The following is a 15,514-nucleotide window of genomic DNA, read 5'->3' on the forward strand; positions in this document are numbered from 1 at the left end:
CCGGCCCCACAGGTGAAGGGGAGCGGGGGTGGCTCCGCGCTGGGGGCTGCGGGGTGCCCGGGCCTCTCCGCGGGCAGGAGGGAAGGGATCCTCAGGCACCCACGCTGAGGGGTTCCCCTCCCAGGGCGTGTGCCCGCCTGGAGCAGCTGAAGGACTCGTAGGGAGGTGTGGGGTGGAAGGGTCGACCCCTCGCCGTTTAGCCCAGGAGGTAGGTTAGTGTGCAGGGACCTTCTGGGCCCGGGGAATTCCCCTGGGGTAGATGGATGGAGACGGTTCATCTTTCCTCCAGCCCTGGGGATCAGTTCTTTAGTAGCATGGTTATCCCATCCAGTCATTCCTGCCTCTGTTGCGTTCTGTGTGGACATGCTCAGTTCAGTGTAAAACCAGTGGGAGTAGAGCATCATGTGTACCCAGTCCAGTAGTTGTGTTTATCATAATGTGTGTCTGCCTAACTGTATGCAGCCCAAAAGAAAGGGTAAGAGCCTGTGGGCTGCAGCCTCCTTTGTGGTGCATGTATTCTCCCAAATCTGATACAGGCTTGGAAGATTTGTCCACCTCGAGCCAGAGGGTTATAGAGTCATAGAATCTAGGTTGGAAAAGACCTTTAAGATTGAGTGTGACTGTTGACCCACCACTGCCAAGTCCACCACTAAATGCTCCCATGCGCCATTATCGAATCATCTTGTTACACATCTAATAAAGTTTTATGAGCTTGCTGTCATCCCAACACCTGTTTCAAGGTTGAGACATCAGTATTTCTTGACAAATGCAGCTTCCCCCTACACATGCTGTAGCCCACTTGTTGCTGCTGAAGTACATCTGCAAGAGGGTCCGTGACCTGTGGTTATGTGAAGAGCTATGTTCAGTGTTGCTTGTGACTATGTCAGTATCTTACTCTGCTGTAAAATACACCCTGAACAATAACTTGGATCCAATGACTCTTGTCTTTCAGCAGATCTCGTTAGCTCCTCATTTCCCTAATCCAGGGGGTAAAGAAGGTAACACAATTGGGGAAAAAAAACTGTCTTCAAAACACCATGTGACTATTTTTAGTAACATTAAAAGTTGTCTCTACAATGTTCCCATCTAATCACACAAGCAGGGTACTCTCAGGTGGTGTTTGAGACCTAAAAGGATTTCTAGTACCTGCTTGCTCTGTTGGATTTAAGACATATCTTCAAGCCCCTTAGTTAACAGCTGGCAGTTACAGAGTGGAAGTGTGCAGCAGAACAAGGGAAGAACTGGCTAAGAAATAGGGTTTTAATTCTTAAATTGCTGGGGTTTTTGTTTAGGAGGGATGTAGGGATATAGTTGAGCTTTAGACTGGATGTCTGTAATCACAGACATTTCTTATTTTTATATTTTCTCATCTGAAAACAAAGGCTGAGAGGGGTGAAGTCTTGCTTTGATGGTTTAGGGGGACACACCAGGCTCCAGTAGACTCAAACCAGCTCGTTGTTGAGATTCTGTTGCTGCTGTCTTTGCTCTCTTCCTGCACAGTTTGGAAGTTGTGATGACAGGCAGGTTTTCATTCACAGCAACTGAGCAGAGCGTGGATGCTTCCCGAAGAGATGTGTTAGGAGGAATGTTCCTGACTTTGGCTTTGAGCTGGGAATGGGTCTGGTATGGTTTCTGTGACAAGGCTGAACCAAGCAAGAGCATGTCCAGTTGCAGAGGTGGGATGAAGAAGTTTCTTTATAGAGCTAGCCAGCTGTAAGAAGGAACATTGTTTTTTCTTTTAGCTGCCTTTTTGGAGTACTTAATAGTTGCTACACTACCAGTTTTGTGGAACAGATTGTGTGCAACTCAGGTAATGATGTTTCTCAGCAAGGAGATGCTTGCCAGGAATTGTTATTGATTTATCTTAATTTACTATTTGCTTTGTTGTGGTTTATGTCACTCATAGTTGATATTTTCATCCCCTGTATGATGCTAAAATGGATGATGAAGGATTGGACTGTTCCTACAGCAGAAGTGAAGTACAGTAGCCCAGGACTTTCTGAGTCCTACTTTGGTCTATCAGTGCCTGCTGGTCAATGTGATCTTATTTTTAATTTGAACAAAGAAGCCATGAAAATATGATGTTACAAAGAGGACTAAAAAGTGTTCAGGATGGAATCCCATCAAATCCTTGGTGGAATTAGTGGTTTGTGCCTTTATGTGGGGGGGGAAAAAAAAAAGTTGTATGGATTTCCTGTTGATATTTTTCTCCTGTTTTCACAGGAAAAATAGTCTCAAAGAATGACAACAGCTGCTTCACCAAGTGGACGTGCTGGGCAAGAGGTCATTATTTAAAGCTACCAGCTTTATTGAATTCTTCCTTACGTTTCATCCTTATTTGTAAGTTTATAATTTATTGCAAAGTGATGGAAAGATAGACAGCTCTAGAAATAGGCTCTTCTAGGCAGTGTAGCTGAGGCAGGACCCAGGAGTTCCCTTTAGCTCAGCTCTACCTCTGGCTGGTATTGTGATCTGGAAAAAGTCAATAAATGTTGCTTGGTTCTGGAAAATGAACTGGATGTATGGAAAGGAGAATCTGTGTGATTAGATGATAGCCTGAGGAAAACATTTAAAAGAAGGAAAAGCCCCAAGAGAATCCCTGGTGAAGTTAGGGGGTTGTTTAGGGGGATCTCTGAAGCATTCAGGAGGGGATGTGGAGCCTGGGGGCAGAGGCAGGCTGGAGTCCCTTCCTCCTGCCAACTCCTCAGGTGTGCTGAGCTGAGGCAGTAAACGTTCTCCAAGGGCATGTTCCTGCTGCTCTTGAAGAGGTGATAACAAATATTTAGGATGCTGGAAAACACAGGCTTGTGGGAAGCTCTTCTAAACTGAGAAAACCTGTTTTTAAAATTTGTGAAATGATTTTTACAGACATCCTGCCTTTAACAGACCTTTGATCTCTTTGCAGTCTTTTAGAAGCGGAAAAACAACTTAGGTTTGATGTTTTGTGTGCCATCAACTGAATTTGGGGCCATCATGAACATAACCAAGGGTGGACTGGTGCTGTTTTCAGCTAACTCCAACTCGTCGTGCATGGAACTGTCAAAGAGGATTGCTGAGTAAGTCTCATCCTGCAGGGCACTCTGGGGACTTGCTGCTGCTCTGCTGGGACCTGTTTTGTTGAAGACCAGTTCCTCTGCTGAAGGGAAGTTACCTGGGGAACTGCCACAGTTTGCAGGAGCAACTGGGGTGCTGCATTGCACAGTGTATTTCAGAGGATCAATAACAAAGAAAACAACTTGCCTTTAAATTGTTCAGTGGCAGGTTGTGATTGGCTGCAGTACGTTGTGGAGGGCACAGCAGAAAATTCATGTCTGAGTTGTGTTAAATAATCTTGGCAGAATGTTTTGTTTTGTTCCTCTCCTTGTAGCAGAGTTTTCTTAGGTGACAAAGCTGTGTCTGTCCTGCTCACTGTATGTTTGAGATGGGGACATTTGTTTAAAGGCATGAACAGCTTCAGTAGAAATTTTATGCAACACAGAATAGATATAGTAATATATATTAAAAACTAGAAATTATGTGATTTAGAAATCAAGCTGCTTTTTTTTTTACCCCCCATTGCTTGTTCTTCTGAGCTTGACTTGAAATGAGTTCAGCTTAACCTGCAGTGCAGCTTCTGGAAATTGGAGATTCTTTTTTAAGATATTTACACTATAATTACTGCTTTTTTTGTTTGGGATTTTCTTTCCTTTGGTTTTCTCCTGTGAAATAACAGCCTTTCTGGTAATGCTGGCATTGTATGGCCTTGGCATTTGTTTTGCCCTTGGTTTTCCCACGTTGACTCCTGCTTTTCTTTCCTCTGCTCCTGCAGGCGTTTAGGAGTCGAGATGGGGAAGGTTCAGGTTTATCAGGAGCCAAACAGAGGTGAGCATTGAACTGGCAAAACTGGAAACTCACCTCCCTGAGAGGTGTGTACATTGGCTGCCCTCTGTTGTGTTTTCCTGGTGCAAATATGACATGTTTCTCTCCTTGGCAGAAACAAGAGTGCAGATTCAGGAGTCTGTGAGAGGAAAGGATGTTTTCATCATCCAAACAGTTTCAAAGTGAGTAGCTGTTTAAAGACACTGTGCTAGTGCTCTGACTGTCTGTGGGAATGCTTCTGGTTTAGTTTTTCTTCGTGTTTGATGTATGTGATACATCATAATCAGCTTAGATTAATTAGATAGAGACTTCTTTTTGTGGACTTTTTGCTATTTTGGGGGTTTTTGGTATGTGCACAAGGCAGACTTCAATAGAAGCTAACCAGTTATTTAAATTTTCAGTGCATGTGTCAGTGAAACTTTCCCCTGGGTTCCTGCACTCTCTTGCTAAGTGCATTTGTTTGCTTGTGTCACTCTTCAAACTCTTCCCTTTTCAGCTACCCCAGCTCCAGCACTGTTACAAAGTTCTAAATGTAGGAGAAGCATTTCCTGGGCAGTGTGTCCCTTGATTCAGAAAACAACTTCTTTTTTATATGAAAAGAACTTTACAAATGCTAAGACTTTTTCTTTTTAATTGGCAGCAGAAATAGTAGATCTCTAAGCTGATGACCAGTTCTTACCTAAAAAGTTACCCTCTCATTCTGTTCATTCAGGGGGCAGAAAATAGATAGTATTAACTTAAATTATTATATATTTAGCCTGCTGTTGGCTTGAATGGTAGAGGAGTATGTTGTAAAGTCTGAAACTTTTATAAAAAAAGTTCATTTGGGGAAAAAAAAAAGTTGATTTGTGCACAAGAGAAGGAGATGTTGAAGGTACATGGTGGACTGCTTTGTTACAACAACATGTTGTATTACTAAAAGCCTGAAAATGGTAAAACAAAAACTGCTGGTTTGCCCAAAGTAGCCAAATGGAGAAAAAAAAAGTGTAATTCCAGTGCAGAATGGGAATACTGGGTGCAGGGTACCTGCTGTCCTGGGGTGCACAGCGAGATTCTTAGTGACAGTTGCTCCATCACCCTACTCTGGGCTGAAATCCCCCAAGTGGGCATAAATATTGTGTATACTGTATAAAATACAGGATATTTTTGTGCACGAGGTCTGGAACTAGATGCTTCTCCTTCCAGGGATGTGAATACTACGATCATGGAACTCCTGATCATGGTGTACGCCTGTAAAACCTCCTGTGCCAAAAGCATTATTGGAGTGATTCCTTACTTCCCATACAGCAAACAGTGCAAGATGAGGAAAAGGGGCTCCATTGTCTCCAAATTACTGGCCTCAATGATGTGTAAAGCTGGTAAGAACACAGGTTGTATGAAACCATCGGGTCACTGAGAGCTCCTGCTGTCAGCTGCCAGGTGTAGAGAGGTCTGTGCACCAATTTGGACTCTGTTTAAACGTAACTGCCAAGTTTTGGGGGAGTTTAAAACCCACACAGAAAGGTGAATGTAATTAGAAACGTTTCCAAATGACAACTTCCTAAAAAACCCCAAACCTATACCAGCCATTTTACGTTGTATCCTACTGAGCTGGCCAGACAAGTCTGCTGGACTTCCCTGCTTTGGGCTGTGGTGTTCATCTCTCATCAGAACGTTCTGTGCCTTTCACACTCCCAAACAGCTGTGCTTTGTCACTTCCAGCCTCTCTTTTAGCTGTTGGATGAGTGTGCTTTGGATCTCTCCTTTCCATGTGAGATGATGTGGGAGAATGAGATCATTCATTTTCACAGCCTTCAACACATTTTCTGCTCCTTCCCTTTTGCTTCTGTCCCTGGGGAAAAAAAAATGGGCAGTTACAGTGATGAAACATGGTGTGATCTGTTTTTTTATTTCCAGAGAAGTGTTTAAATGGTTGGAATTTGGGGCTGTTTTTCAGGAGTTAGGACTCTTGATAGCTCTGCTGTGTGACATTGGAGAATTTATGTTAGTGCTTCCATTTTGTCACATGTGGAGTGGAGAAGGCTCTTACCTGCCTCAGTGTGGCACTGCTGAGTCAATTATGTGGAGTGTTCTGAGTTGTTTTGTTTTTTTTTTTTTAAAAAAAAACCCCCACTAGAAATCTCCAGACAGGATCATGGCACTGGTGTACTTGAGAGGGATGTAGTTCATATACTTTGTGCTTTCACCAAGTGAAATTTCTATTCTAATACCACTTGGAGATGTTCTGGATGACCTTCAGTGAAACTTTAAACAGAGAAATAAAGTGTGTGTCTGTTGTTTTTTCTTAATTTTTATTATGTGCTTCTCTGTATGTCTTTATTTTCTTTTAAGGACTAACTCACCTCATTACCATGGATTTACACCAGAAGGAAATACAGGGCTTCTTCAACATTCCAGTTGATAACTTGAGAGCATCTCCATTTTTACTACAGTACATCCAGGAAGAGGTGAGGAAGGCCTCCTATTACACCTGCTTCTAAACCTTGTGTTTTGTCATGTCTCAAGGCATCTGAAACAAATCCATCTGAAAAGACTATCTTTGGAAACAGAATTTGAAAGGGGGAAGGTCCTGGTGGGGCAAGGAGTGGTGTTGAGGCAGCTGGTTCTTCTCTTCCCACAGGCTTAAGTTGTGCTGTTGTGAAGAGCTGGCTTTTTCTTATCCATGCAGGCATCCTGTTTTGTCTTCTCAGATATATTCCCCTGACTAGTATTTAAAAAAAAAGAGGATTTTTTTGCTCTTCATTTCCTCTTCCTTTCCCATTTCCAGTTTCCTTGATCTTTATAGGATGGACTGCTGGTATAGGTGTAACTTATGTTATAGAACCCCCTTTGGAAGTCAAGTTGTAAACTATGAGAGAGCCTCTTGATTGTACTCTGAAAATAAGAAGAGATGACTTCTTGGGTGGAAGTCCTCACCTGTTTGCTCAGCATGTCTTGACTTGAGGAGCTTAACTTCTAAAGTTCTGTGCGTCCATTTCTCCATCTTATTTTTATAAGTGCTTTGAGAAGCTGCTGGTAGATCATGTACAGTAATTGTGCAAATGATAATTGCAGGTGTAAGATACATGTTGTGCCTCTGACTAATGATAATTTGGAACAGAGCGAATGCTTTCTTCCTCATGAGAGGAAAGGTTTAACTCACTCTCACTTTTGAATATGAGCTGTTTTTATAGAGATATAAATGCCTCAATTAGAAAAAAAAACCCCCACCAAACCCAAACTGAAAACCAAGACGATTTTGTTATGGCAGTGTTAAAATGTGTTTGTGGACTCAGTTACCATTTTAATCTATTGTTACATTTCATTTGGTGCTAAGAATCAAAGAGGATGAGAGAACAAAACCCCAAGCTCTGGCTTTGCAGAGTCATCCATCTTGGGTTCCAGGAGAGAAGCATTGCACGTTGTAAGCACTTTGTAAGTTAGAAAAAAAAGACAAAAAATGGGAAAACCAAATATGCAGACACGAGACAAGTTATGCTTTTATAGAGTGCTTGAACAAGTGAGTTATGGTCAATAACAAGATCATGTTCCTGGTCTAGTCTTGGAGCCCATTTTGATACGTGAGCTCTGAGGTTTAGAGAGGAATTGTTTGAGCTTTGAGCCTGGCAATGCTGTGCAGCTGAACACAGAGCATTTGTTGAGATCTGCTGAAGTAGGTGTTGAGAGGTCTTCAAGGACACTTCCAGTTCTTCATCTCTTCATTCCTCTGCTTGTCCATGAGGTGACTTATTACACCTAGAGTTGATGGAATGTATCTGATCATGGGGGACCTATACTGGCAAGTACCTTCACCAGCCAGGTCATTTTTAGTCTCTTGGCTTAAAAGTTTCACCCAGTGCTGCTGAGGAAGACTTCAGTATTCATGTCCTGTTATCCATCCTGTGCTGTGAATGCCAAGGCATGAAAAACCTGGCAGTGGGAGTTGTGATGGGGTTTATTGAGCAGTGTGAAATAAGAGCCCAGCTTGGTAAGAATGGAGGTCACTTAAAAAGCATTTCCCTTGGAGTTAGGAGGATGAAAGCTTGTAGTTGTTCCCTGTCAGGAATTTACGTGTAGGTGTGAAGGGAACTACTTGGTGTTCTGGGATGAAGGCAGTCCAGTTAGTGAAATTAAAGTGGTACAAAGAAAAACCACCACATTATTTTTATATGTTTAGCAAATGCTGAGTGCTTGGTGTCTCCTCTTTCCCATGCATACGTGTTAATTTTAGAGTGACTTAGCTCTTTGTTACAAGAGTTGTTGATGCCTTACTATCTTCTGGATGACATTTCTGGCTTTCTGACTTTGTTTTAAAAGAGCTGAGAACAAATTTGATAATTTGGCAGGGGAGAAATGAGGCAATGATGTCTGAACAAGATCAAAGCCTTTATTATGTCAAGTGACAGGCCCTGCCTTGTCCGTACCTTCCATCATGTTAATCCTTGGAGCCTGTTGTATAACTTAAGTGTTTGAGGGACAGAACATGCTGAATTCCCAGTATAATAGGTGGAGTTAGGAGCACTGTGGATTATTGGTGTTGCCTGACATGTCTTCAGAAGAGCTCTTGTCTTCAGTTGGTGAGGCCCATACCCAAATTCAGAACTTAGTTTTTTCTCTCCTGTGCCTGTTTCAGGTCAAGTGCTTTTGGAAATGCTCAGTCAGCGTGGTCAGAGGTTTGAGGATAAGATTGTGGAAGAACTTACCTTGCTTGTGTTTGGAAAAAGTATAAGTTCCCATGTTTGTGCTCTGCAACTGGTATTCAACACATGTCAGCAAGGCTGTGAATGGCCTCTCAGGGTCTGTCCCCACGGGTCTGTGGCATTAAACTGGAACAGATGGATTTGCAGGTGTCTAGTGAAGTCTTCTCCCCCTTAATATTTGGATTCTGAGTGTTGGCTCTGCTCTGCAGGACTTGTGCTGTTCCAGCTGGGAGTGCTGCAGACCATCGTTGTGGCAGCTGACAGAGGGACAGGAGGGTTCTCTGGGGCTGCTCTCGGTGGCAGACAGATCATCCCAGGGAAGCACAGGGATGGAAAACACCCAGTTTGTGAGGAAGGGGGTAGGATGAGATGTGAGGGGAGCGTGGATTGCTGTGGAGAGGAGGACTGGATGTGCAAATGCTGGAGAAGTCACAGCCAAGGAGAGGTGGATCTGATGTGGAGTCTGTTTGCAGGGACAATGGAGACTAGGGTAAGAAACCTTTGAGAGATGGGGGCTGAAATGCCAGCTGAGTGGAGAGGAGGAGTCTGGAGGGAAAAACCAGTACAAGAGTGGGGCAGGGTGGGGGCAGCAAGCTTTGGAGAAGACTGAAGACTGTCTGAAGTACCCACCAGACCTCACCAGGAAGCTCAGACTTGCTGACTTAGTGCTTTGGGTGCAGCAGGGTCAGGCTGTGACCCTGCGGGCAGTGCCAAGGAGCCTTCATCCCTCTTCTGGGCCACACAGAGATGGATGGAGGGATGTTACTTGTTTTTTTCAGTGTGCTCTGAAAACTGATAGGAAATAGTTAATGCTGTTTCCAAGGGATTGAACCACCTGGGAGACAAATTGAGCAGGAAACTTTAGTTTTGACAGTTTCCTGTTTCTTTCAACCCCTGTGCAGCCTGTTGTTCTTTTGAAGCAGTTACTTCTGTGTAATCTGTAACATGACATGTTTATGAAAGTTACAGTTTTAAGTGAATATCTAAATGCTCTAAATACCTGTTTTGCTGAGCTGTGAACTCTCATGTACTGCAGATTCTTGAGGTTGCTTTCTTATGTTAGGTCAAATGTTCGATGCTTAAAATTCTTCTGGCAAAATAAAAGTTCTGTGCTTCTGACTGAGCTTAAATTTGTCTCAAGATACAAAGTAGACATTGCTATCTGTTATTCACTACAGATACCAGACTACAGGAATGCTGTAATTGTGGCCAAATCACCTGCATCTGCAAAGAGGTGGGTAAGATCTGCTCTCTTGGGTTAGAGCAGCAAATCTCTGTCGTGGTTTTGTTCTTGGGCTGAAGTGAAGGGCAGGTGTCCAGTAACCAGAAGATGGAACCTTCACATCCCTCCCAATTCTGTGTTCTCAGATGTGTAGTTTTTACATCACTGATATAGTAATAAGAAGAGTAATAAGAGAACAAATAAAAAGCTGAGGTAAATCAATACAGTGTTTAGGATAAAGAAGGGATTGAATCATATTTGTGTGCACTTACATGATAAATTTCCTACTGTAAATGAAATAAAAAGGGCTGGGAGTGTAACACCATGAAAGCAAAGGAGTTGCTTCACATGGTCATCACTTAGAACGTGGTTGCTCAGATCCTAAACACCTCTGACTTTCCATCTGGTGTGCTGAGACTGGATGTGATGTTGGAGATGATTTTGGTTGTGAAGTCCTTGGCTGAAGGGCTGTTCTTGGTCCAGGAGGGTTTTTGGTTGACTCTTCCTGAAGCTGTTGGAGTTGCCCTGCTCTCTGTGGGTGGTGCAAGAGGTGGTTTTGGAGACAGTGTATTTGCAGGGGTGACAGACCAATAGTTCTTTGAAAACTTGCCTAGACTTTTGTGCCAAGGAGTTATGATACTCTTTGTAAGAAACGTTTTTATTGCTTTCTACAGCAACTCATAAATACTTAAATTTATAGAAGTACATTGAGGAGACCAGCTTTTGCCATCTTTCTTTTCCAGCAGTTTCATGTGATCTCTTTTGTTGTGGCCAGTTATTTTTCCAGCAGTACCTTTCTGTGTTGTTCCTTTTGTTTCAGCCAGTTATTTTACCCTTGCTTGTCTTTGTTTCTTTTCCTTGGTGTCAGTGTTGCCTCTTGGGTGTAGGTGGGCATTTGTTGAAAGGTTTTCATGCTGATCAAGTAATTGTAGATGCCAACAAACAGTCTACACAGTTTTAACTGATCAGACCAACCAGTTGCCCACGTAACTGATCTGTGTAGGAGAGGATCCCAGAGCTGTGTTGTTTTTAGCCTCTTCACGTGTACTTGTGAGCTTTTAAGAGCAGGATTTGAGGAGATTCATTGTATTTGGAGAAGGGTGATTCAATGTTCCGGCCTACTCAAGGAAAACACTCCTTAGATGAATGCCTGCTTGTGAAAGAGCCTTTGCTGGATGAAGTTCAGAATGTTCCTGTGGTTTCTGAGCTCACTGGAAAATACAGAACTCCTTTTACTGTTCCTTTGAACTTTATTCTGTTTAATATTGCGTTTTAAAGTAATTATGATTTCATTGATAGGATTATGCCTTCTAAGTCATAACGCTTATGGAATCATAATTGATCTGTTGTTAGCCACTTAAAAAAATACCCCAGCTGCACGACAACCACAGGGCAGAAGATTCTTCAATTTAATTAGCTGAGCATCATGATGGGCAAATTATTCTCTGGACCTTGAGTGGTTTGGATAGTGGAACAAGGTTTAAGCCTAAAGGAGGTGACTCGGGCCACAGGGCTTAGAGGCTGGTGCTGGAGCTGAGCACGGGACGTGCCAGGCTCCCTTTGAGCAGGACTGGTGACTGGCTGAGACTCCAGACTCCTGGCTCAGTGAGGTGAGGTGGGGTGAACCTGCTCCTTTTTCCTTGCTGCTTCCAGCATCTGGGATATGAGCAGGCTCTGAAATTCCTGTTTTCCTGACTCTGTTTTCCCCACTCCCCCAGCTAACCTTATATTTCTTTACATAAATTCTGAGTTTTAGTCAGGGATACTGCATGGTGGAGGAACTTTATTTAAGCTTGTCATAATCCAAACAGTTTAACTTTTGAAATGTGGTTTGTCAGGCAGAAGGATTGTCTTTTCTGTAGGTTATCTAAGGTTGTGTACCAGGTCAGGGATATCATCTTATTTAGGGTACATCTTGCTAAAAATAAATAGGTGAATGCTTGTTTTCCATTTCATTTGAATATTTTTTTTCCTATCAAACACAGACCATCCAGCCATCTGGGCTGTTCTCAGTTGCTGCTAGACCTGCTAAAACGTGGGATCTCAGGAATGCTGGGGGCTGGGGAATGTTTGTTTTTTGACAAACAGAAGGGAATAATCAGAATTATGTGACTTGCAGCATTTATCCTGTTGCTTCAAGGCCAGTGTGAGCCCTTCAAGGTTGTTCTGCCTCTCACAAAAGCCTGGTGAAAAGATCCTAAGGGACGAGTGGCTTCTTGTGTCCTCCTCAAATTTTAGGATCATTCTCTGTTCCCTTTGAAACATTAGAAATAAACCAGAAACAGGTCAGGATTGGGGGTGTGTGAATGCTTTTAGATTTGATGGATTTGTGTGGGTTTTAACCCTTTCCCTGCAGGGCACAGTCCTTCGCCGAGCGCTTGCGGTTGGGGATCGCTGTGATTCACGGGGAGGCTCAAGATGCTGAGTCTGACATGGTGGATGGTCGACACTCCCCACCCACAGCCAAGAACGTAGCTGCTATCCATCCCAGTTTGGAGATACCCAGTAAGTAAGTTTGTGTGTCAAAGTGCTTCACCCGTTGTTTTTTTTGGAGGTTTGGGGGAGGGGCCACCAAAAACGAGTGGTTCTTTAGGGGGAAAGAAAGTGATTTTTTTCTTAACAGGGGGCAAGAAGATTCCTTTTTGCTGCTGTATGTCCACACTTTTAGTGCCCCTCTCTTTTCTGTACTGAAATGAAGAGTTTGTTGACTTCAGTAAGAATTTGGGTGTAAATTAATGTAGTTCATACTTTCACTCAACTTAAAGAAAAAAAAACAATTTATGTATTAAAATCCAACTGTTTTTTCCCAGGAATGCTGTGATGGTTGAAGCAGTTGTTGCTTCACTTCTCTCTGTAACCATAGTGACCCAGGCAAAGCAGACATTTCTGCTCTCACAGTAAATTGTCTAAACTTTCTCTTTCTTTCTCCTCTCTTTCTTTTACCCCTTGAAAAAAATTGCCATTAATCAGTGCTGATTCCCAAGGAAAAACCACCTATCACAGTTGTTGGAGATGTAGGAGGAAGAATAGCTATCATCGTGGTAAGTAAGATGCCATCACTTCTCTTAAACAATGTTAAACGTGCTAGAGTTGCAGAAATCAAGTAGATTTTCTGCTGTCTCAGCTAAACTTCAGTTGGTGGTGGGCTTTTGGTGCTTAAACACCAGGTTGGATGGGGCTCTGAGCAACCTGGTGCTGTGGGAGGTGTCCCTGCCCATGGCAAGATGGTTGGAACTAGATGATCTTTAAGTTCCCTTCTGACCTAAACCATTCTGTGATGCTGAAAAGCAGCATTTGGACCTTGTTTCCATGCCTAGGCCAGATAAAATTGTGTTCATGTGCTGGCCTGAAGGTGAACAGAAGTGTCTGAGGACAGGGTGACTCTTCAATGACTCCATCTTATGGTTGGACTCGATGACCTTAAAAATCTTGTATGATTCTGTGTTGACAGGATGACATCATTGATGATGTTGACAGCTTCCTTGCTGCAGCTGAGACCCTCAAGGAGAGGGGGGCTTACAAGATCTTCGTCATGGCCACACATGGCTTGTTGTCTTCAGATGCTCCCAGGCTGATAGAGGAATCAGCAATCGATGAGGTCGGTGTGGATTCAGAATTGCTGATCAAATGATTTGGGTGGTTTTTTTAATAAAACAATTTTTTCCTGACCTGATTCTTAAAGTAGCAGAATTTAGGTGGTTGGTTCCTGGGTTCAGGCTTTCTTACTGTGGAGCTGTACACTGGAAATCAGCCTTAGACTGTGGCAAAGGGAAACTGAGGCAGCAGTGAGATGACAATGTCACCTTTAGGAGCATTTTCCCCTCCTTGTGGGGGACATTTTCATACCTTCCTTCAGACCCACGTGGCAGAGCCAAAGGGAGGAAGCAACGTGGGGTTCTGAGAGGGGAAGGGGAAACCATGACAGAGCTACATCCTTCTGATGGCTGCTTCTTTCTGCAGGTGGTGGTTACAAACACAATCCCACACGAAATCCAGAAACTCCAGTGCCCTAAAATCAAGACTGTGGATATCAGCATGATCCTCTCGGAAGCCATCCGCAGGATCCACAACGGGGAGTCCATGTCATACCTCTTCAGAAACATAGGACTGGATGATTAATTGCTGCTGCTTCTCCAAAAAACACCCCGGGCCAAACTGGAAGCAAACAGATCACGAGCTGTGAAGCATCCTGCTTACCTTAATACTTCTATTGAGCCACTTCTTGTTTTCTCTTGGTTTTAAGTATTGAGGTAGAACAGTTTTGAAGAGCTTTTTTTTTTCCTTTGCATTTTTTTTTGGGGGGGTGGGGAATAAACATTTTACAAAAAAACTGTTCTAGTTGCTTTTAGGTTAGTTGCACTATATGGTAAAAAAAAAAAAACAAACCACAAAAACACTTGAGGCAAGAATTTGGCTTCTAAATTAAGCATTCCTTTTCCAAAGCTGCTTGCTACAAGTGCTTTAAAAGATAATACAACGAAGTGACTGTATAATATTTTCATTTTCAAAGCCAAAAAGGTGGTACTGTTGTATGCAGTTCAGTGATTTTTGTAGGAGTGCTTTTATAGAAAAGCATATGAAATATGCACCTGTATTTATTTTCTGCAACGAAGAATAAAGACTTGTTTTGTGTGAGCTTTCTAAAAACTGTCACCTCCTAGTCCCTTGTCTCCTAAAGCATGTCCCCTTCAGCATGATGTGCAGGTGGCACCTTGCTGAGAGAAGTCAAGAGGTGAATTGATTCTTTTATGCTGATGTGTTACTTTGGAAAACGAATGGGATTCAGGCTTTTGGCAGGGAGGGAGTAACGTGTGCTTGGGTTGTTGTAGTGAACTGGATGGAGATGATGAGGAGGAGAGGTGGCTTTTCCCTTGGATTGGTGCTTGTAAAACACAAAGCACAACCTTTCAGCTCATCTGTGAGTGGTTGTAACGTGGTGCTTCCCCATGCTGCTGTGCCTCAGGGCCTGTGGGAGGCAGAGAAATCCACAGCTGGATGTCAGGGAACAGCAGGGACTTGGAATGTCGTGGGTGCCACGGAATAAGAAAGACCTTGAGGGGCTGGAGCAGGTCCAGAGAAGGGCAACGAAGCTGGGGAGGGCTCTGGGGAACATGATTGTGAGGAGTGGCTGAGGGACCTGGGGGTGCTGGAGAAGAGGAGGCTCAGGGGAGACCTGGTTCTCTGCAACTCCCTGACAAGAGGCTGGAGTGAGGTGGGGGTTGGTCTCTTCTCCCAGGTAACCAGTGATAGAACAAGAGGCACTGGGCTGAAGTTGTGCCAGAGGTTTCAATTCAATATTAGGAAGAATTTCTCTCCTGACAGAGTAGTGAGGCCTTTGACCAGGCTGCCCAGGGAGGTGCTGGAGTCCCCAGCCCTGGAAAGGCTCAAAAAACATGTGGATGTGGCACTCTGGGACGTGGTTTAGTGCTCATGGCAGTGTTGGGTTGATGGTTGGACTTGATCTTAGAGGTCTTCTCCAACCTTCATGATTCTATATTGTGGGGGGCAGAGTTTCCAGCCTAAATCCAAATAGCTCATTGTAGGTAAACTGGATTTTTTCAGAGGTTTCCAGCCTGGCCTGAGTTCAAGGATGAGCTACAAAATAAGGGGCACAGCACAGAGCTGAGCTCCCTCAGGATTGTTTTCCCCACCATCCTGACATACGTGAGGGTGGAACAGCAGCTTCCAGCCTTGGGGACGTGGAAGCTCCTGACCTGTGGCAGAGAAAATGGTCGTGGAATTAATGGGCATTGGG

At 43.5% G+C, this 15,514-nt stretch overlaps 1 protein-coding gene across 2 annotated transcripts; it reads left to right on the forward strand.

Moving 5' to 3' along the window:
* The first annotated feature begins 2,224 nt into the window (after window positions 1-2,224).
* On the forward strand, window positions 2,225-14,400 carry PRPSAP2 (phosphoribosyl pyrophosphate synthetase-associated protein 2). Of its 2 annotated transcripts, XM_008946479.1 has the most exons (11): window positions 2,225-2,340; window positions 2,906-3,056; window positions 3,809-3,861; window positions 3,974-4,040; window positions 5,044-5,216; window positions 6,190-6,305; window positions 9,716-9,771; window positions 12,116-12,264; window positions 12,730-12,800; window positions 13,211-13,357; window positions 13,720-14,400. In XM_008946479.1, exons 2-11 carry the CDS (start codon window positions 2,938-2,940, stop codon window positions 13,876-13,878), a joined length of 1,110 nt encoding a protein of 369 aa, XP_008944727.1. In that variant the 5' UTR covers window positions 2,225-2,340; window positions 2,906-2,937; the 3' UTR covers window positions 13,879-14,400. The 2 variants fall into 2 exon arrangements, with proteins under 2 accessions (XP_008944727.1, XP_008944728.1); XM_008946480.1 differs by lacking the exons at window positions 2,225-2,340; window positions 3,809-3,861; window positions 3,974-4,040 and having other exon boundaries at window positions 2,974-3,056; window positions 13,720-13,936.
* Window positions 14,401-15,514: the final 1,114 nt, after the last annotated feature.

This window comes from Merops nubicus, unplaced genomic scaffold (genome assembly GCF_000691845.1).
Source record: "Merops nubicus isolate BGI_N331 unplaced genomic scaffold, ASM69184v1 scaffold14628, whole genome shotgun sequence".
Lineage (NCBI taxonomy): Eukaryota > Metazoa > Chordata > Aves > Coraciiformes > Meropidae > Merops > Merops nubicus.

Bases quoted from the DNA above. Each gene is read 5' to 3' on its own strand.
- PRPSAP2 (XM_008946479.1), top strand. From the start codon at position 2,938: ATGTTTTGTGTGCCATCAACTGAATTTGGGGCCATCATGAACATAACC. The intron at 3,862-3,973 runs GTGAGCATTGAA...TCTCCTTGGCAG, and splicing joins TTATCAGGAGCCAAACAGAG to AAACAAGAGTGCAGATTCAG. The intron at 9,772-12,115 runs GTGGGTAAGATC...CTTTCCCTGCAG, and splicing joins TCACCTGCATCTGCAAAGAG to GGCACAGTCCTTCGCCGAGC.